Source organism: Triturus cristatus, chromosome 5_2 (genome assembly GCF_964204655.1).
Source record: "Triturus cristatus chromosome 5_2, aTriCri1.1, whole genome shotgun sequence".
NCBI classification, from domain to species: Eukaryota; Metazoa; Chordata; class Amphibia; order Caudata; family Salamandridae; genus Triturus; species Triturus cristatus.
In genome coordinates, this window is record NC_140588.1 from 388,144,850 (window position 1) to 388,166,702 (window position 21,853).

At 41.1% G+C, this 21,853-nt stretch overlaps 1 protein-coding gene across 1 annotated transcript in view; it reads right to left on the minus strand.

Moving 5' to 3' along the window:
- BMP6 (bone morphogenetic protein 6) overlaps window positions 1-21,853 on the minus strand; it is a 453,092-nt gene that overhangs the window by 20,687 nt on the left and 410,552 nt on the right. Inside the window, exon 5 of the mRNA XM_085607249.1 lies at window positions 20,626-20,702. Coding sequence (XP_085463375.1) covers window positions 20,626-20,702 — 77 coding nt within the window. The remainder of the gene's footprint in view (window positions 1-20,625; window positions 20,703-21,853) is intronic.

Here is a 21,853-nt window from a genome sequence, read left to right on the forward strand (position 1 = left end):
GCTATATGGGTATGTGAGTGAGAGTGTGAATGACTGTGTGTGTCTGTGAGTGGGTGTGTGAGTGGCTGTATGGGTGTGTGGGTCTGTGAGTGGATATGTCAGTGGTTTCGTTGGTCTGTGAGTGGGTGAGTGGCTGTATGTGTGTGTGAGTAGGTGTGTGAGTGGGTGTGTGGAATGTATGTCATTACATCGCATAGTAATACCACGCATGCCATTACAACGCGGGTATTACTACGCAATGCCAATGACATCGCATGCCATTACATCGCAAACTATTACCACGAATATGCGTTTACCACGCATGCCATTACAACGCAAAGGCATGCGTGGTAAATCTATATTCGTGGTTAGTTTGCATGGTAAGTGACTACCCCACCCCTACACAACCCTTCCCTGCCCCAGTCCTCTCCCTACAATTACATTACACTGCACGACCCCCCAACACTACCCTAAAACACAACACAGCACATGCACACTACAGCACTACCCTAATCCCTAACACACTTCACTACTCAAATCTACTACACTACCCTAAACCACTACACTACACAAACTCTACAACATTACCCTAAACCCTAAAACACTACTACACTACCCTAAATCCTAAAACACTACACTACGCAAACACTACTACACTACCCTAAACCCTAAAACACTACACTACCCTAAACACTACACTACACAAACACTACCCTAAACCCTAAAACACTACACAAACACTAGTACTCTACCCTAAACCCTAAAAAACTACACTATCCTTTACCCTTAAAATACTACACAAACACTACTACACTACCCTAAACCCTAAAACACTATACTACCCTAAACCTTACAACACCACACTACACAAACACTACACTACCCTTAACCCTAAAACACTACACTACGCAAACACTACTACTCTACCCTAAACCCTAAAAAACTACACTAGCCTACACCCAAAAAAACACTACACTACACAAAGACTACTACACTATCCTAAACCCTAAAACACTAAATCACTACACTTCTCAAACTCTACAACACTACCCTAAATCACTACAACACTACCCTAAACACTAATACACTACATTACACTACAAAAAACACACTAAAACGTTAAAAAAAAACACACAGAACACTACTTTTACACTACCCTAAACCCAAACAATTAACTCCCACCCCAAGCGCAAACCCCCTTACCTCTCTCCTCTCCAGCGTCACCGTGGGATCATGCTTCCTCCTTCCTGCTTGCTTCACGTCGTTGTGAGGAAACAGCCTGAGTTTCCTCACAACAACTTGGATAGCCGCCACATTACATCGCATGCGTTGTAAAAGCGCGTGCGATGTAATGGTGTGCGTGGTTTTACCATGCGTTGTAACATCGCATGCGTTATAACGCATGCGATGTAATAGCAATGCGTGGTAAAACCCGCGTTGAAATGGCTGTTCCCCATTCGTGTGGGTATGTTAACAGGTGTGTGAGTAGGTGTGTGGGTCAGTGAGTTGGTATATGTGTTAGTTTATTGGGGTCTGGATCTGAGAATCGACCTCAATCAGCCCGAATCCAGGAGGATCCAAGTGGATCCGCTGATCCTCTCATGCTAAAAACAAACCCATTAGGGGTCCCTCACAGACCCCTCCATCAGTCCCATGTGGACTGGGTACCTCGACACTAACCCTTCCTATCACTTTTACATTTTATTTCCCCCCCGGGAGCTGTGTCCCAATGCACAAAATGGCAGCCACAACTTTTATCTGAGGTTGCAACCTGCCAATCACGGCATTGCTGTTGGCATGTGGGTTTGTGTATCAGCCCGGATCCACGGAGGATCCATCTCCCCAGATATACATAAATCTTCTAACTTTAATAACTCCAAAACTACTGAACAGATATACACCAAATTACAAAAAGCACTCTTTCTGGACCACGATCGAGCTTTCTGCCAAATTTTGTTTCATTCGGTTCAGCAGTTCAGCTGTAGTCGTTTGTAAAATCCCTATGGGAAATTGCATGGGGAGAAAGTGTTTTAGAACCCCCTTTACCGCGTCCCCCGCATGATGGATCACCCCTGAAATATGCCATACTTTATATATATATATATATATATATATATATATATTCACTGAAAAAACCACAGGTTTCAGGGACATTATAGTTAGTTGGACATTTCACTTGTACAAAACCAGAGAAATTCGGCAGATATAGTTAGTTGAGCTAACTATAACTTGCCCCCCCGCAATGCACTGCTGATGACATCACATATTACATCACTCTTGACATGGTCAGTGACATCACTGACGACATCTCAAATGACATCACTGATGACAGCATCCAGTGACTGAGTGTTTCTGAAAAGTTTAAATATGCTTTATATATATATATATATATAGCAAAGGTGTATTGAAGAATGAGTGGGTGTATGAGTGACTGAATGGATGATTTACTAGGTGCATGACTGACTGTATAAGTGAGTGATTAAACGTGTCTTATCTGTATGAATGTCTGTATTAGTCTGTCAGTTGCTGTGTCAGTGGCTGCTTGGGTTGGTGAGCACCTAGATGAGTGTCTATATGGGTTTTTGATCAGCTGTCTGAGTACCTGAATGGGTGCCTGAGTGTCTGTGTGGGTGGGTGGGGTGTGTGTGACTCTCTGCATGTATGTGTGAGTGGTTGATTCACTGGGTGTATGGGTTCAAGAGTACGTCTGCCAGGGGCTGTATAGGTGGGTGTGTGTGTGCATATGGCTGTCTTGGTGAGTGAATGGATGTCTCAGTGGTACATGTGTGAGTACCTACATATGTGAAAGGCAATATATGTGAGTGTTGGAGTATATAAATGATTATATGTGAGAGTGAGTGATTGTGAGAGTGGCTGTATGGATGAGTATGTTCTTGTGTCACTGATTGTACAAGAGAGTGAGTATGTGTTATTATCTGTATGAATAAGTAAGGTGGTGTGTGTATAACTGTGTAGGTGAGTAAATGGGGGTGTGATTGATTCTTTGCATGAATGATTAGCTGTGTGAGTAACTCTATGGGTGAGTGGCGGTGTGTGAGTGTCTGTATGGGTGTATGAGTGCGTATGATAGTGGCTGTATTGATGAGTGACTGCATGCATGAGTGACTGTATGGATGAGTGAGTGGATGTGTGTGTAGACCTAGAAATCAGTGAGTGGGTATGTAGTAACTGGTATTGGTGTGTCTATGGTTTCGAGAATGGCAGTCTGTATTTTAGAGTGGGTGTATCAAAGGTTATATTAGTTGGTGAGGAGGAGCATCAGATTATCACATGGATGATGTCATCAGTGATGTCATCAGTGATGTCAATTGAGATGTCATGAGTGATGTCATGAGTGATGTTACTGACCATGTCATAAATGATGTAATATGTGATGTCATCTGCAGTACATTGCGGGGGTGTGAGTTATAGTTAGCTCAACTAACTATAACAGCTCTATTTCTCTGGTTTTGTATGAGTGAAATGTCCAGCTAACTATAACGTTCCTGAAACCTGTGTTTTTTTCAGTGAATTTCAATGGTTTTTTAAAATGCTAATTCCTAACTATAACGTCCCTGAAACCTATGTTTTTTTCAGTGTATTTCTATGTTTTTTTAAATGATAATTTCTAACTATAACGTCCCTGAAACCTCTGTTTTTTTCTGTGAATTTCTAAGGTTTTTTAAATGTTCATTTCTAACTATGCCTACATAGCTAGGACATGTGCAGAAAGAGGAAGAACGGTGCAGAAAGAGGAAGAAAGGCACAGAAAGAGGCAAGAGAATTGCAGAAAGAAGCAACAGAGGTGTAGAAGGAGGCAAGAGAAGTGCAGAAAAAGGCAAGAGAGTTGAAGAAGCAGGCAAAAGAGGTGTAGAAAGAAGCAAGAGCAGTGCAGACAGAACCAACAGAGGTGCAGAAGGAGACTCGAGGAGTGCAGAAAGAGGCAAGAGGGGTGCAGAAATTTGCAAGAGAGGTGCAGAAAGAAGCAAGAGTAGTGCAGAAAGAACCAACAGAGGTACAGAAACAGAAAAGGGGGGTGCAGAAAGAGCAAGAGAAATGCAGAAAGAAGCAACAGAGATGCAGAAAGAGGCAAGAAGGGTGCAGAAAAAGGCAAGAGAAGTGCAGAAAGACGCAAAAGAGGTGCATAAAGAGGCAAAAGAGATGGAGAAAGAAGCAACAGCAGGTCAGAAAGAAGACAACAGAGGTGCAGAAAGAAGCAACAGAGATGCAGAAAGAGGCAAGAGGGGTGCAGAAAAAGGCAAGAGAAGTGCCAAAAGAGACAAAAGAGTTGCAGAAACAGGCAAAGGAAGTACAGAAAGAAGCAAGAACAGTGCAGAAAGAACCAACAGAGGTACAGAAAGAGGCAACAGAAGTGCGGAAAGAAGCAATGGAGGTGCAGGAGGCAAGAGAACTGCAGAAGAGGCAAGAGTGCAGAAAGAAGGAAGAGGGGTTCAGAAAGAGGCAAGAGAAGTGCAGAAAGAAGCAAAAGAGGTTTGAAAGAGGCAAAAGAGGTGCAGAAAGAAGCAACAGCAGGGCAGAAAGAAGACAACAGCAGGGCAGAAAGAAGAACACAGAGGTGCAGAAAGAAGCAAGAGCAGTGCAGAAAGAAGCAACAAAGGTGCAGAAACAGACAAGAGAGGTGCAGAAAGAGGCAAGAGAAGTGCAGAAAGAAGCAATAGAGATGCAGAAAGAGGCAAGAGGGGTGCAGAAAAAGGAAGAAAGGTTCAGAAAGAAACAAGAGAAATGCAGAAATAGACAAGAGAGGCGCAGAAACAAGCAAGAGTGGCATGCACACCATTAGTACCAATTTAATACCCACATTCAGCAATAAATAAGAGGTGACCATTCTAGGTTTGCAAAGGGCCTTCCACCACGCTATAACACCTGCCTCTGCAGTTTTGGTAACGTTTGAGCCGTTTGAGCTAGAAACAAGGTTTTTTTTGTTCAAATCTGCAGATTATGCAGCAGATGATGGATTATGAGGCAAATGCGGAAAATGTATAATAGTGCGAAAGTCGTGCAGGCAAACAGTCGCATAATTCTAGTAGCACTGCTCATACCTCTGACTAGGTCCAGAAGTGCTCCTCAGTGGATCCTTCTTTTTTTGTCTCATTGAGTTTATAGTTTTGCTTCTATGGAAATGAGGAAGACTAAACCTGAGCTTACCACTCTACAACACAGACTACCATACCACACAATTACTCTCCATAACCCCACTTTACATAATTCCTATACATAAATACCACATACTTTCTATCCACATTTCATTGCACAACATACCACATAATTTCACTACACACAACATACATCCACTCCACTCCACTCCAAAAAACATTAGTAGAAAACTTTTACATTTACAACGCCAATAGCTCTAACTCTCACAAATGTGAGACCTATTACATTGCAAAAACTTCTTTAACTAGTAGTCGCATTTGCGGAGTGGTGGAGAAAGGGGGATGGGCCTCCGACCAGCGCTTAAGATTTCCTCTGCGTAGGACTTACAGGAGGTATCAGGAGGGCTTCTTGGCCCCAAAGTCTTTCAGGAGTAAAGTGGACTTCATCCCACAACCTGTAGTGTGCCAGGACGTGCGTTTGCAGAGTGGTGGAGAAAGGGGGCGTGGCCACTGAAAACATCTTAGCAATCCCACTGTGTGAGACTTACTGGAGGTAACAGGAGGGGTAGTTGCCTCCAAGGACATCCTTGGGGGCCAACTACCCCTCCTATTACCTCCAGTTACTCCCACAAAGCTGGATTGCTAAGCCCACCACTCTGCATACGCGTTCCCTGGCACGCTCTTGGATGGAGAGTGAAGCCCCTCCACTGCGGTGGGTTCTTAGGGGTCAACCAGCCTACCTGTTATCTCCAGTAAGCCCCACACAGTGGGATTGCTGAGAGGTGGACACATGCCACAACCCCTTTCTCCACCACTGTGCAAATGCGACTCCTGGCGCACTTTTGCTTGAGGGAGGAAGTCCCCTTGCCTCCTGAGGGAGCCCTCTTGTTACCTCTGAAAAGCCCCACACAACTGGATTGCTGAGAGTGGTCCCAGGCCATGCCCCCTTTTTACACCACTCTGCAAACGTGCGTCCTGGTGCACTACTACTTGGGGGATGAAGTCCACTTTAGTCCTGAGGTCCTAAGGACACAAGGGGACCTCATCACCCCACCAGCAGTGCGCCAAGAGGCGCGTTTGCAGAGTGTTGTAAAAAGGGGCATGGCCTTGTACCACTTCTCAGCAATCCCACTGTGTGGGGCTTACTTGTGATCCCTGGTGGCCTAGTTGGCCCCCAGGGACCCTCAGTAGCGACGAGGACTTTATGCCCGAACACACAGCGTGCCAGGAGGTTGCAGAATCATGCAGGGAGGGGGAGGAGCCTCCATCGAGTTCCCAGTTTCTTTTATTTTTTATTTTATGGGAGGGGCCCGCGTGCCCCCCCTTCATGGGCCACTTTTGGCCCCGGGGACCCCATCCCCAGGGCATACCCAGCCTTTTATTTTTATTTTGGAGGGAGCCCGCGTGGCCCCCTTCCAAGGCCAATTTGGGCCCCGGGGACCCCATCCCCAGGGCCCGGCCTTCTTTTTTTAAAAATTATATTAAAAAAAAGAGGGGGCAGTGTGGCCCCCCTCCTGGGCACTTTTTGGCCTCGGGGACCACATCCCCGGGGCTTGGCAATTCCTTTTATACTTTATTAAAGGGAGGGGGGCTGCGCGCCCCCCTACCCAGGCCATTTTCAACCCTGAGTACCCCATCCCCCTGGGCTTGGCTACCGTTTTTTTTAAAAAAAATAAAGGGAAGGGCCCCCTTCTGGGCCTTTTTTGGCCCCGGGGACCCCATCCCCCGGGGCTTACCCATTATTTTTTTTAAATAAACTGACCTGGCCTCATGTTGGGGACCATGGGGGGAGCCCCAATTTCCCTGCGGTCCCAGACGGCTCCCTGCCTTCTGCGGGAGCCGGCATTGCTTTTGGGCAAAAGGAGCTGCTGGCATGCAGCTCCCCTTGCCCAAAAGTAATTCTGCTTTGCTTTGCTCTCCTGCTCTCGCTTCCAAGAAGCAAAGCAGTGTTTGCTATGTCTGGGCCAGCAATGTCCCAGGTATGGGCACCCTGGGACATTGCAGGAGCCGGCCCTGGGTGGGTGGTGGTCCCCAGGGCCATCCATGGCTCTAGGGGGGGCGCGGCCCTCCTCCCAACTGTTTAAATCCCCAGGGAGGTGGTGGTCACCGGGGGTCCACAACAGACCCCTGCATTTTCATCAAGAGTGCCCCGGGGAGGTGGTGGTCCCCAGGACAGTGTCGGGGGCTTGCACCCCCCACTTTGTTTTTCAAAGTAGCCCCGGGGAGGTGGTGGTCCCAGGGCTGCAGGGGGCCGCGTGGCCCTCTGCATTTAGATCATATAGCCCCGGGGAGTTGGTGCCCCCCGCATATGATAAACTAAGCCCCGAGGAGGTGGTGACCCCAGGGCTAGTGGGGCCCTGAAGGCACCACTACATAATTAGGTATTGCCCCTGGGACCTGGCCCATCCGAGTACTTAAAGAAAATAAGCATGGGAGCCTGCACTTTTTTTTTTTCCAGCTGGATTCGCACACCCAGCACGAATGCCGACAAAATCTTTTTAAAAAAATGCTTTTTTGGGCTCTGGCAGGCCTAGGGGGGTCAGGGTGTTTCTACCCTGCCCATTTTTCTTCATTTTTAACCTTTTTTCTTGTGACTCGGTTCTACCGAGTCACAAGATGGCTGCCAAAACTTCTTGGTTTGAAGTGTTGGCAGCCAATCAGAATGAAGCTCATGATCGGGAGGGTTCACGGATCCACCGCTGTCACCAGATATCGATATTTTGTATTTTTCAATTTCTCAGGAACTACTGAACAGTTTTACACCATTTAAAGCAAATAGTGCACTCTGGACCAATAGCTACCTCTCTGCCAAATTTGCTGTAATTCCGTTCAGCAGTTCGAGTTGTAGCTGCTTCAAAAGATCCTATCAAAATTAACATGTAGAAAACGTGTTTTGGGACTCCCCTTTTTCTCGGCCCCTGCTTGACGAATCACCCCGAAACTCTCAAGACAGGAGCTGACCGAAGCGTCCCATTAGTTTTGAACATTTCGCGAAGATTCGTCAAACAGCGCCAAAGATATTGGCAATCAAAAACGCTTTTCCCATGGAGACTAGGTCCTAACTATAACTAACTGCTGGCGACAGACATACATATATATCCTTACATATATATAAATATATGTGTGTGTGTATGTATATATTACAGAGTGGCAGTAGCCACTCTGCACTTATAGTTAGGGTGACCGGAGATAGGGATTATTTTGTTTGTGGTTTCGTAATGACTTTGCACATGTTTGCCAATTGTCCGTGAAACTTTGTAGACCTCCATCCCTGTTTCATTCTTGGGGTCCTGAAAGTTTTGTGGTGTTTCTTCAAGAGGTTGCAAAGAAAATGGGCATCTCAAAACAGGCATAAAATCCAATGCATTTTACATAGACTTTGGTATTTCGCATAGTGAGAAAACCATTAGTCGGAGTTGGATGAAATTTAGAAGGATTATTTATTGTGGTCCACAGATGATTCTTTGGGTACTGCAAGTGTGTAGGGTAAGTATTTTATACATTTCAAGTGTTTTTAATTTAGCTATATATGTAACAGCGGTAGTACCATGGTACTCCTGAGGTATATAGCGATGACAAGCCATTAGCTGATTGGCTAATAGCTGCCTTTATAAACGTGAAAGACTGCCATCTTGTTTTCCGCTCGAGTTTCTATGTGTACTGCGTTACGCCATTCAATGTAGGTAAGTGTTAGGTTTGGTATTTTTCCCATACCTAATACCACTTTAGTAAAGTGGTATTAGGTAGGGGAAATATTTATAAGTTTATATATATTTTGTACAAAATTAGGAGTACTACGGTACTGAAAAAAGATATAACAAAACAATTGGAAATACACTATGAGGCACTGTATTCTCAATAAAATAATGTGGAGAAAATATTTAGAAATCCATAGGTCGATAATATATATACATTTGTAAACACAAAAGGTAACTTATTCCCACTGAAATAAAGTCTTAATAGATTATAAAACGTAATACTTAACTATATGTAACACCCTCAGACATCAGTATGGAAAACGCTGACCGCACATTACTGGTAATTTTGTGATAAAAACTGTATGGCTGATTTTTACCTTTGCTAAACACAGCCATAAACCAATCACATACCCAGCTGTGAGCCCCATGTACCATGGTATACCATGAACACCATAGCATGATATATAGGTATGTTTGATATAACTTATAAGCTTAACATTGCTTACACTATTTACATATACAACCAGAAAATATATTGACATAGAATGATATATATTTAGCAGATATACAATTGGCATCTTTTCACACACTTTAACCCTAAGTTAATTTACACACACCACTTCATGCAACTCTACTGAATAACAATTCACTTAACAAAAGTCCACTCTACCTTTTCTAAAGAATGCAACTCCTCTTTGTGACACTCCAGTATATGCCACTATATTGTACACTAATCTAGTGTTTGTTAGTCCACTCTACTTCACTGAACTCCACTGCACGCCACTCCAGTCTACAACATTGCACTCTACTCTATTATACTGTTCGACACTGTATTCTAATGAACTTTTGTGCATGACAGTTTCTGGAAACTCCTACACTGTACTGCTCGCAACTGTACGCTATTCACTGTATGCAACTCTAGTTTACACTATATACTATTCGACTATGCCCTACTTTGTAGTACAGTACAGGAGTGTACGCTATTCGATTGTACATTACTCCAGTCTATGGCACTCCATTTTACTGAAATGTAGTATATGCCAGTGTAGTGTACTAGAATCCCCTGTATGCTATTACACTTTACAAGATTAAATTCTGCACCACTGTACTAAACAACACTTTACTGTATATTTTCTAGATTCTACGCTTCGATAACTAACACCGTTCAATTGTATAACACTCTACTGTATGGTGTTCCAGTATGTTCCACTCCAATATACATTTGAAGATTTCATGCCGCTAAACTGAACATTATTACACTGGAGACTACTCAATTCACTGAACATTATTACACTGGAGACTACTCAATTCTATGCTACTCTAGTGTATGGCACTACACTTTATGCCACTCCAGTAAACGCCATAGCACTGTACCCTATTGCACTGTACCTGAACTGCAGTGTACACTATTCTGCTCAGCTCCCTATTCTGTTTGGCACTCCAATATATGACACTCCACTTTACAGAATTTTAATTTACAACACTACACTGTACCACACTCATCTTTAGGTAAGCCCACTGTACACCATTAAACTGTACGCCACTCCACTGAATTCTACTCCACATCAGTGTATGCTATTCCACTTGACACCACTCCACTGTACCAGACTCCACTGTATGCCACTTGACTGTATACTATTTCAGTATATGATATTCCAATATATGCTACTACACTGTACAACACTCCGGTCTATAGCACTCCACTGTACGCCAGTACAGTATACGTGAATACAGTCTACAATATTTTCAAAAAGTAACTCCACTTTTCCATGCTCCTCTAAATGCTATCCCATTGTATACAACTATAGTGTACGCCACTATACTCTATACCACTCCAATATATGTCACTGTACTGTATCCTAATTCACTCTATGGCACTCCACTGTACGCCACTCCAGTATACCTGATTCCACTTTACTCCACTCCACTATACCACAATATACTGTACCATAGCAGACTTTACAACACTATCCACCAGTATATTGTAACACACTCTACTTTAAAACACTCCACTCCACAAAACTTAACTGGACGAATATTCAAAATTTGTAATTAACATATGAAAAACCATTGAAATTCACAATAAAAACAAAGGTTAAAGATAAGTTATAGTTATGAAAACGTTATGTATGTTTGCTATACAAACCCAACTTAAACCACACAAACATTAGACATTCTAAAGTTATAGGTATGTTTTTAATTTATCAGTTATGCACCACAATCAAATTTATGTCATACTTATAACTCACATGTAAACTTACGCACCACCTTAAAATTTTTATAACTTGCACACCTCCGTACATAGCCTTCTCACCTTGCTCGCCACACTACATTAACTATAACTCGCCACTGTACCATACATTATGTTCTGCCACATTATATAATTTCAGTTGTCATAAGTGTTATTATTAATGCAATCATTTCCCATGCTGTAACTTCTGTAATATGCAAGGGTAAAGGTAGAGCATGGAGAAAAAGCAAATTACAGTTAATTGTGTGGTGAATGAGGTGGGAAGACTGTGTATTGAGGTGCACGAGTAATATGAATTTTGAGGTGGTGCGTAAGTGTAAATGTGACTTATGAGTATGACATATTAATTTGAAAGTGGTGCATAAATGATAAATTAAAAGTTTAACTATAACTTTAGAATGTCTGATGTTTGTGTAGTTTAAGTTGGGTTTGTATATCAAACGTAAATAAAGTTTACCTAACTATACCTTATCTTTAACCTTTGGTATGAATACCTTGGATTTGTGTCCCTTAATAACTTTGCACCCGTTCGATGAATCTTCGCAAACCTTTGCGGACCTATTGCACCCGTTACATTGGTGAAGGGCTGAAAGTTTGGCGGCGTTTGGTCAAGGGGGTGCGAAGAAAAAAGGGGGTCCCAAAACACACTTGCACTCCAATTTTACATAGAATTTTGAATTTTATAGAGTGCAAAACGGTCAGTTGGATTTTGATGATATTTGACAGGATTGAAGAATGTGGTATGCAGATGATTCTTTTTATAGTTATTAGCATTTTAAACTTAGTGATATCTGTTAGCATGGTAGTTTGGAGGTAGTACCGCAATACATAGTGATGACAAATCATTATCTGATTGGATAATGACTGTCTTTACAAAAATTACAGGCAGCCATGTTGTTTTAAGGCCATTTTGCCGGGTTTTGAGCTTAGGCCCTTAAATATAGGTAAGTATTAGGTTTCCCATGCTTTCTCTACCTATTACCACTTACTTGAAGTGGTAATAGGTAGGAAAATATCAATATAATTTTGTATATATTTTAAAAAAATATTACAGAGTATTAAGGTACTAACTAGGTACTACAAAAGTAGTAGTACAATACCTTAAAAAAAGATATATTAAAAAGTTGAAAAAACACTGTAATACACATTATTTTACAAATATGTCCAAAAAAAAGTCTGTGCGTTACTGTGGTAATACATACATCTTACCGCAGTATTCAAAAAAATTACAAAAAAGGTATACTTTGTAAAACTCACGGTTCATGCTAGGTACTACTGTGGTACTGGATCAACTAGTCAAATATATAGAACATTTTCAAAAAATTCCCATATATTTTCACGTTAAAAATATTTGTAGTATGTTGGGAACAACAATAAAACCTACTACTTGCCTATGTTTAAGACCCTAAGCCACAACAATCTAAAGGTATACTAAAAGGAGTATGGCTGCCTTTTAAATTTGTAAAGGCAGACATTAGCCAATTAAATGCTGGCTTGCTCCCATCTGTACCACCGTATAATGGTAACTTACCGCAGTATACTGTGGAACAATACATCACTAGGGGCAAATTTGAGATTCTATTGCATTACCCTTGAGTTCCGCATAGTGTTGCAAGGGCAATGCAATTCTCACGTGACATTTGCCAAACTATATAAACCCACTATGCGTTGCCCTGCTTTACTTGGTGCATGTACAGAAACTCAATGCAGCTCAAGTCTTTGACTCGTGTTACTCTGCACATTATAATCTACAGTCCTCCAAAATTTCTAGTACATTCTTACCCCACTACACAGTGCAGCACTACACTATGCACCACTCAACTCTACGCTGTTTGACTGTACGCCACTGAAGTGTACACCACTCCACTGTACCCAAGTCCACTGTATGCAATTCCACTATACGCTATTCCACTCCACTCTACGCTATTCCACTATATGCCACTCCACTCTACCTTATTTCACTGTATTGTACTGCAATACATGCTACTCCACTGTATGCCGCTTCACTATACGCTATTGCAATGTACTCTATTCCCTTGAATGACACGGCACTCTGCGACACTCCACTATATGCTATTCTACATTACCCCATTCCACTGTATGGCACTGCAGCATTCACGACTCCACTGTACACAATTCACTGCACTCACTACACTGGATGCCAATCCTGTCTACACCACTTCACTGTACTCAACTTCATGGTATGTCACTCCACTATACACTATTCCACTGTACGCCACTCCACTGTACGCCACAGCCCTTTATGCAAAATAACATAACAAACCACTCTACAACACTCCATTCTATGCTATTCATTTAGATGCAATGCCTTTCTATATGCCTCCACTATATGGTATTTCAATTTATCACACTGCACTGTGCACCACTCCAGTTTACACCACTCCACTGTATGGTACTCCACTGTATGTTAATCCACTGTAAGCCACTTCACTGTACTTCACTATACTGCAGTGGTTCCCAAACTTTTTCAACCCTTGACATATGGGTCGTTGGCTGCGGCTCCCCATTATGTTACTTTTTTTTGGCGGGTGATATAAGTCCGTCCTCTGGAGTACTTTCATTTTTCTCGCTGAAAATTATTGGGATGAAGGTATTATAATCATATATGTTATCCCCGGTATACTATGTCAGTAAAGCCGCATGACCCACAGTGCAAAGGGATGTCAAAAAAGTCAGAACTGGCTGCTGTTAAATATGACAGAGGTCTTCCAGATCAGGGCAAGGAAACTGATTTTACTTTAAATACTACTAGAATATATTTAAAAGCAGCTTTCCTGCCAATCAGCAGGGGTTCAAAACATGCTGTGCTTTTGCATTGGGATGGCATGGAAAAACAGGCTAACAGTAGAGAAAGATGTGGTAGACAGGTGTTGTACATACAGTGCATAATGGGACAAAGAGAGACTAATTCAAAGTTAGTAAAAAAAAGTGGTTGAAGAAAAAGGTGGGAAAGGATGTGCAAAAAATGAAGAATGTGAGGGTGGATTGTGAATGATAATTGGGTGAAGGTGAAGTCAGGATAAGTAGGACAAGGATTATCATAGTTCAAGGTCGACATAAAATAGTAGGGATTGAAACAATTACTTTGAATTGGAAATGGGTAGAAGGAAAATGGGAATGAGGGTGCAGTTATGAAAATGAAAGAAGATGATGGTTGTACTGTACTTAGGTCGCATAGGTGAAGGACTTTGAATTCAAGGGAGGAGTAAGGGAGTCACCAGGGTTGAAAATAGTGTTGGAGATTAAGGCGCAGAGAATGCTGAAGCAGTGTTCAGAATTATGCAGAGCGTTAAACCAAAACGAGCTATGTGTTTTGATTTTGCTTTGGAGTTTGTTTTTAATTTTAAAGGCTGACTTGTACATCATCCACTCTTATCTAGGCTGTCAACTGTGTGGGCTAGTGAACTTTCACGTTTTTGCTCATCACACATTTATTTATTTATTTATATTCAATGAATTTGTGAAGCTAAGTATGGTTTCCTTCACCCGTTTTTTTCTTTTGTTTTCGTATTGTTAAAGGTTTATACAAAGAATGGAGTGTGTTATACTGGGACTCTGGAAATCAAGGAATTCCACAATAAGATTTTAAAAACGTTCCATGAGGCTCTCTTTGTTACAGTGGGATTAGTCAGTCTGTGCCCGTGTGATGCCACCCTGCAAGTTACTGAGCTAAAACACACTGCGTTTATTTTTACCTGGAACCCGGTCATTACTTCATGTCTATGGCTTGCTCTTTTTCTGCTTCACGGGGGTGCCAGAGACCTGCAGTGTTGTTTCATTAGCAAATGGGTGCAGCCTTACACTGTGTGCTTGCTTCTCAAAGCATATGTTTAAGCAAACCATTACTTTTGAGAAAAGAAACAAAGTGCTTACTATAAAATTGAGTGAAAGTGCCTGCCGTTTAAGGGAGCTCTTGAGGAAAGCCCCCGTGCTCTTCTCACCACTTATTTTTTCCCTAAATCTCACAATATGGTTTCAATAGTTACTAGGTGACTAAAGCCACCAAAGCTAGCCCCATCACCTCTCTGAGTGCAAGGAGGTAGAGGAGTCTCGGAGCAGGTCTGTGCTCACCTCTGCAGGTAGAAAGATAAGCCTGCTCTCGGTTTTTTACCTGAGATAGTTTATTGACGCCTCTGTGCCTGCTCTATCTGTTCCCCTCTCAAGTTCTCCACAGTACAGTCTGCTGACCGTCACGGGACAGACAATTCAATTACATTAAACCAGCATGGTGTTATTTTCAAGTCTCTTGCTTCACGTGTCATCAGGGTGCCGTCTTGTACCCCGAATGACTTCTGAATACTGTGTGCCTTTATCCATAAATCTTTTATAAACGCTTTAGCCTCATCGTAGCACTATAAATTACAATACATGCTTCTGTTCATTTACCAAACACTATCTTGGTATGCATCTGTTCACGGCGCCCCTGGTTCGCTTTCACGGCGCACCAGGATGCCACGGCGCACAGATTGGGAATCGCTGCTATACTGTATGCTATTCCAGTGTATGGCACTATACTCTATGACACTCCAGTCTACGCTATTCCACTTTATGGCAAACCACTCTTCTGCATTCACTGTACGTTTTTAGACTGCACGATATTCCACTGTATGCAATTCCACTACATGCTACGCCACTGTACGGAACTCCACTTAACACCACTACAGTGTATAAAACTGTACTCTACACAAGTCCACTGTATGACACTCTGCTCCACTCTCTAAACCTGCACTCTTTAAAACTATACTGCACTTTAAGGCACTATACGAGAGTCTACTCCACTCTGTCCATGTACACTCCACTGTCTATCTCTACAGTCCAAGCTATGCCCATACACTCCATTGTACAACATTGTATTCCACTAAACAACACTTTTCAATACTACGATACAGCACGCCACTCTACTGTATGAGATGCAGCTCCAATTTATAAGAATTTACTTAACTAAACGCTACACAACTAAACTATAATCCACTCCACACCATTCTACGACACACTAATACACTCTATGATACTTTACTCCACACTACGTTACACAACTCCACTGAACTCTACTCCAGTGTGCTCCACTGTATGAGACTTTACCTCACTCTACGTCACTGTCCGCTCATTCACTCTACGGAGCTGCACTGTCCAACACAATAGTGCACTCTATACAACTCCATTCTACAACACTCTACGCTGTTTTCCACTCTACCCCACTACATTGTACTACACTACACTCAATTTCACTTTACAATACTCCACTCTACAACACACAACTGTACGACCAAGTTTACAATTTAGAGGAGCACTGGACCTATACTTTTCTCAGTTCAATAAAAATTCATGATTAGTCAAAAGTACCTAAAAAATTATATAATATTAACATTCAAGCACAATGACAGCAAGTGTCTTGCTCTCCACTTAATTTGATGTTAACAGGAAAAACATGTACTAGTGACATAACACTCCAAATGTCGTATTGTTTTCCATCTTCTTTATTTTTTCAAAATGTATTCTGTTACAGAAAAGACAGGTGCACGTTAGGAACAGCCTATGCGTTTCGTCCCTGTTCTCCTGGGACTTCTTCAGGGCACTAATCCAACTTGCGGAGAGTCTTGTGAGCATTCAATTTTTGTGAATCCAAGACCGGACCTTTAGTATAGTGTTATGACCTTTCCTATATGTTCTCGTTTGGATTTTGTTTTCCTCTCTGTACATTTCTATGTCACGAAATTGGATACATTCTTTACTAACATGGCTGGTAAAGGAAAGGTTGAGTGTATTGTTGTTTAGTTCCTGTGCGAATTGTTCAGCGCTTTCATGTGTACCTCGCCATAGGACAAAAATGTCATCAATATATCTGACATAAATCATTACATTTTCTTTCATGGTTATGCTGTGTGTTTGCATGAGTACTTGCTCCTCCCACCAGCCCATATGCAAATTAGCATAGCTGGGGGCGAAGCAAGTACCCATTGCTGTGCCCTGCAATTGTTTGTAAAACAGTTTGTCAAATAAAAAAATATTATTATCAAGGCACCATTCTGCCATTTGTAAAAGCATATAGGTGTGTCCATGCAAATGTATTGGTCTTTTGTTGAGGTAATGTTCTAATGCATGCAATCCGTCCTTATGTCTAATGCTCGTGTATAATGAGCTGACATCCAGTGTCATAAGTACATAATCATCATGCCATTTAACATCATACATTTTGGTCAAGAAATCTCCTGTATCCTTTACGTAAGATGGTAAGTCACAGACAAAAGGCTGGAGGAAAAAATCAATAAAACGGGAGGTATTTTCAAATAGGCCACCTATAGCGGATATAATTGGTCTGCCCGGTGGATCAATAGCGTTCTTGTGTATTTTGGGGATTAAATACAATTGGGGTGTTGATGGATAATCAGTTTTAAGGAAGTCAAATTCCAGTTTAGTAAGGAGGCCTTGACTTCTCCATTCATACAGGGTTTTGTGATATTTTTCTTTTACTCCTATAAGGGTGGTTGGTGCAATGCGACTGTAGCACTCTCTATCACTCAGTTGGTTATGTGCCTCTGCATTGTATTTAGTCAGTGGCCACAGGACCACATTGCCCCCTTTGTCTGACCATCTGACCACAATGTCTTGTCTTTCTTTGATTTTGTTTATGACAATATTGTAGTCCCTTCTGTTTGCATTAGATGTTCGATTGAATTCTTTGCTACTTTTGAGGGCTAAAGCTTTAAGGTCTTTCTTAACATTGTCTGAAAAGATATCGAGGCCATCTCTCGGCATTACAGGAGTAAAGATTGATTTTGGTTTGAAAGGAGTTCGTTCGAAAGGAAAAATGTCAAAGTTACTGTTACTTATTGTTCCTGGTGTTTGCTCCACATTTCCCAATTGTATCATATCATGTAGGAGTTCCATATCAGCTACTGTTAGACCACTGTTCATTTCACTACTAGGCATCTCATCGGTGTCTTTCTTAGATGTGTAGAAAAAGTGTTTTTGCAGTTTTAATTTTCTTACAAACTGAAAGAGATCGATCCGTGTTTGGGGATAGTCAAAGTTGGTCTTATCACAAAACGAAAGTCCTAAAGAAAGGATATTCTTCTCTTTTTCCGTGAGTTCCATATTTGTAAGGTTGATTACTGTGTTGGCATTGTCATTTGTTGAGCTTATCTGCGCCTGTTTCTTCTGTAGGGTTGTTTGTTTGTGTGTCGCACCTTTTTTACCCCATCGTCTGTTTTTGCACCGCCTTGTTCTCGCTGTTCCGTATTTAATATATATTTATTCACTTAAAAAACCATAGGTTTCACACGTTATAGTTAGCTGGACATTTCACTCGTAAAAAACCATTGAAATTCCCCCGTTATAGTTAGTTCAGATAACTATAACTCGCGTGACCGCAATCCACCGCTGATGACGTTACATATTACATCACTCATGACATGGTCAGTGACATCACTCATGACATCACTGATGACATCATCCTTGTGATAGAGTGGTGGTCGCGCGAGTTATAGTTATCTGAACTAACTATAACGGGGGAATTTCAATGGTTTTTTACGATTGAAATGTCCAGCTAACTATAACATGTGTGAAACCTATGGTTTTTTAAGTGAATTTGTAAGGTTTTTTAAATGCTAATTTATGTATGTATTATTATATTTTTTTATATATTTATTTTACAATAAACTACCTATGTATATAGTTATAGATTGACTGTATCCTGTAATATGGAATGGCTCATTTAAAATGTTTTTTTTATTTAAGGGTTTTTTACCGTGCGCGCACCCCGCGATTTTTTGAAAAAAAAATACAATGTTTTTTTCACCCTTCGGGGTCCTTCAGGGACCCCCTGACAAAGGCTAGGGGGTCAGGAAGTCTCTACCCTGCCCCCTTTTCACGCTCTCCACCTTTCTTTTTCACTGTCACACACAAAATGGCGGCCGACACTTCCTGATTTCGACCGATTCGAATGTTGACTGACATGTAACCACCAATCAGAATTACGCTCGCGCACGTTATGGTGCGCGCACGGTGCGCTCTTATAGATATTTATGTACCTTTAACTGCAATTTTCTCAGGAACTACTGAACAGATTGACACCATATATGCAAAAGGCACATGCCTGACCCGAGGACTACCTCTTTGCCAAATTTAATTCTGTTCAGCCGTTCGGGCTGTACCTTCGACTAAAGGTCCTATGGGAAAATGCATGGGGAAAACGCGTTTTGGGACCCCCCTTTTTTCTCAGCCCTCACTTGACGAATCACCCCGAGACTTTCAGGGTAGGAGCTGAGCGGAGCGCCCCATTAGTTTTGAAAATTTCGCGAGGATTCGTCAACCGGCGCCAAAGTTATTCAAAATAGAATTTTCAGATCTCCTATGGGAACTCGGTCCTAACTATAACTATCTACTGGCGACCGCCAGTAGATAAGGTGTATATATATATATATATATATATATATATATATATATATATATATATATATATATATATATATATATATATATATATATATAAAGAGGGACCTTTGTTTGCAGTCTAAAGCACAGCCTGCACACGAATAATGAACAGTCAAGCAGCAAATATCTTGTAATAAGAGAGCAGCACACAGCCTCCCAAGAAACATGTTTTGGTCCAACAAGGACATTTGTCTGCCCTGTAAGAACGGCACTGTTAGAGTGACAGAAGTAGAAAACATTCCCTGCTAATGTAGATAAAAACTACATATTGCCCTGTATATCTAGTAACATTGTAAAGACAGACTTTTTGTGATTTTGCCTATCAACGCTCATGTTACTGTTTTAAGGCTACATCACGGAGATTTCTTGGCAAGTTCTTTTTTCAATATTTACATATTGCTATTTGTACATTCAATAATATGTTATTTCGTAATGATTATTCATCAATTGGAAATGAGGGATACCATGTAAAATTGGCACATAAAGCACCCAAGTTTGGATATTTTGCCTTTTTTCCACTTATTTCCCATCAATAAAATTTGGCAGGTTTCACCTGCTGAAATCTGTCAGCAGAAAACAGCGAACATATGGTAATTATCACACAACCCTGAATTCTGATCTCTGCACAACCTCCAATTCTGTTGGAATTTAATCCCTAGCTTGTAAACAAGACCAAACAGGGTGTTGACACATCCAAATATAAATTGTCTCCACAATACTGAATGGTATTTCAAACTTTTGAAACATGGTAGTGTTTGCAAAGATTAAATGGAAGTCCACTCAATTAGGAAGGTGGCACAAAATAAAAAAATATAAATGTATAAAAAAGGCAATGGGAGAGGATTTCCAGTTACATCTTGAGCAAAGTGAACCTTAAAATATAGTTCTTGAAATGAGACCTCCGCCCATCTTTCAGGTAAAAAATTGAAAAATGTAGGTACGTAAAAAAGAGATTTTTCTTGATTCCAATTATTCCTCATTTCCAGAATCTGAATAAGTGGAATTAAAGAATTGTAAAATCGGTGGTGGAAATTTTTTCATTGTGATGTATTTTTGATATGATGTCTACCTGGACAATATTAAGCAAAGTGATACATGCAGCACATATTGAATTGTATGTTTTGCTCACCTGCCATCCCAAATCTTGAAAACTAACATAAAGTTCATGCTTCCGACAAGATGTTTTAAGATCACTGCTGTTGTAATCTGTTGGAAAAAACAAAAAATACATTTCAATAAATGGAGGACATTATATTTACTCCTCATTCTCAGTATTCACATGGTCTTTCATGTTCACTTTTACGGCTATCCTAGGAACCAGAGTACTATTTTAATGTGTACTTAGGGAATACAGTACAGACGTTTCGTGGCCACATTAAAAATATGCATTTTGAAATATTAGAAAATAAAAGGCCCGATGTACTAAACTTTTCAGTAGTCACAAACTTCCTGATTCAATAAATCAGAAGATTTGCAATTGTGAAAAAGGTATTCCTTATTTACGAACCCACTTTAAGGAGCCAGTAAATTGTACTGACTACTAAAATGGTTACCGAATTTCAATTTGGAAGTGGTGTGTTTTCGACGTCCCTTCCAAGTTGTTATTTGGTACCATATATTTCAATGATATGTGACCAAAATCCACTTGGAAACAATTTATAATTTACTGACTGCCAAGTTGATGTGGTAACTAATATTCAAAGGAGAAGGGGCCCCTTTGGGGTCCCTTTCTCTTTGGGAATTGGGGTGACAGCTTCAAGGGGAATAGGCCAAGGGCCAATCCTCACTTAAGTTTTTCAAAATTGAAAACTGTTTTCAAAGCAGGCCTGTTTCCTTTATGGAACTTGAGGGTGCTTTAAAAAACAAGTTTTCAATTTTGGTGCCCGTTGTTGACACCTTACTACTACACTCAAAGAACTCAGTAATTTGGCATCAGCCTATCTACATATACTGCCACTATCCTTAACAATACTGATCTCTGAATCATGAGATTTATTGCAGAAGAACGGAGTACACCTTAGACCTTAACCTTCTGTTAACCATTTCATATGTTTGAAAAGGGGAGGGGAGTAATATAACTCATTTTGTTGTGAATTATCTGGGTTCCATGACATCCCTGCTGATTTTGTTGTATTAAAAGTGGCAAAAACTATTTTTACTTTATACTTTCAAAAGTCATTTGTTTTTTGGGCCAATGACAGTGGGATAAGAAGCTATCACTTCAATTAGAGGAAGAGATGTTTGGTTCAACATTACTGAGAGAAATGGGAGGTGGGGGAATGGAATAGGGACAGGTATATGTATTAGTAGCAGGCAACTTTAATTGTAATTTCAAACCCCTTGGCATCATTACTGGC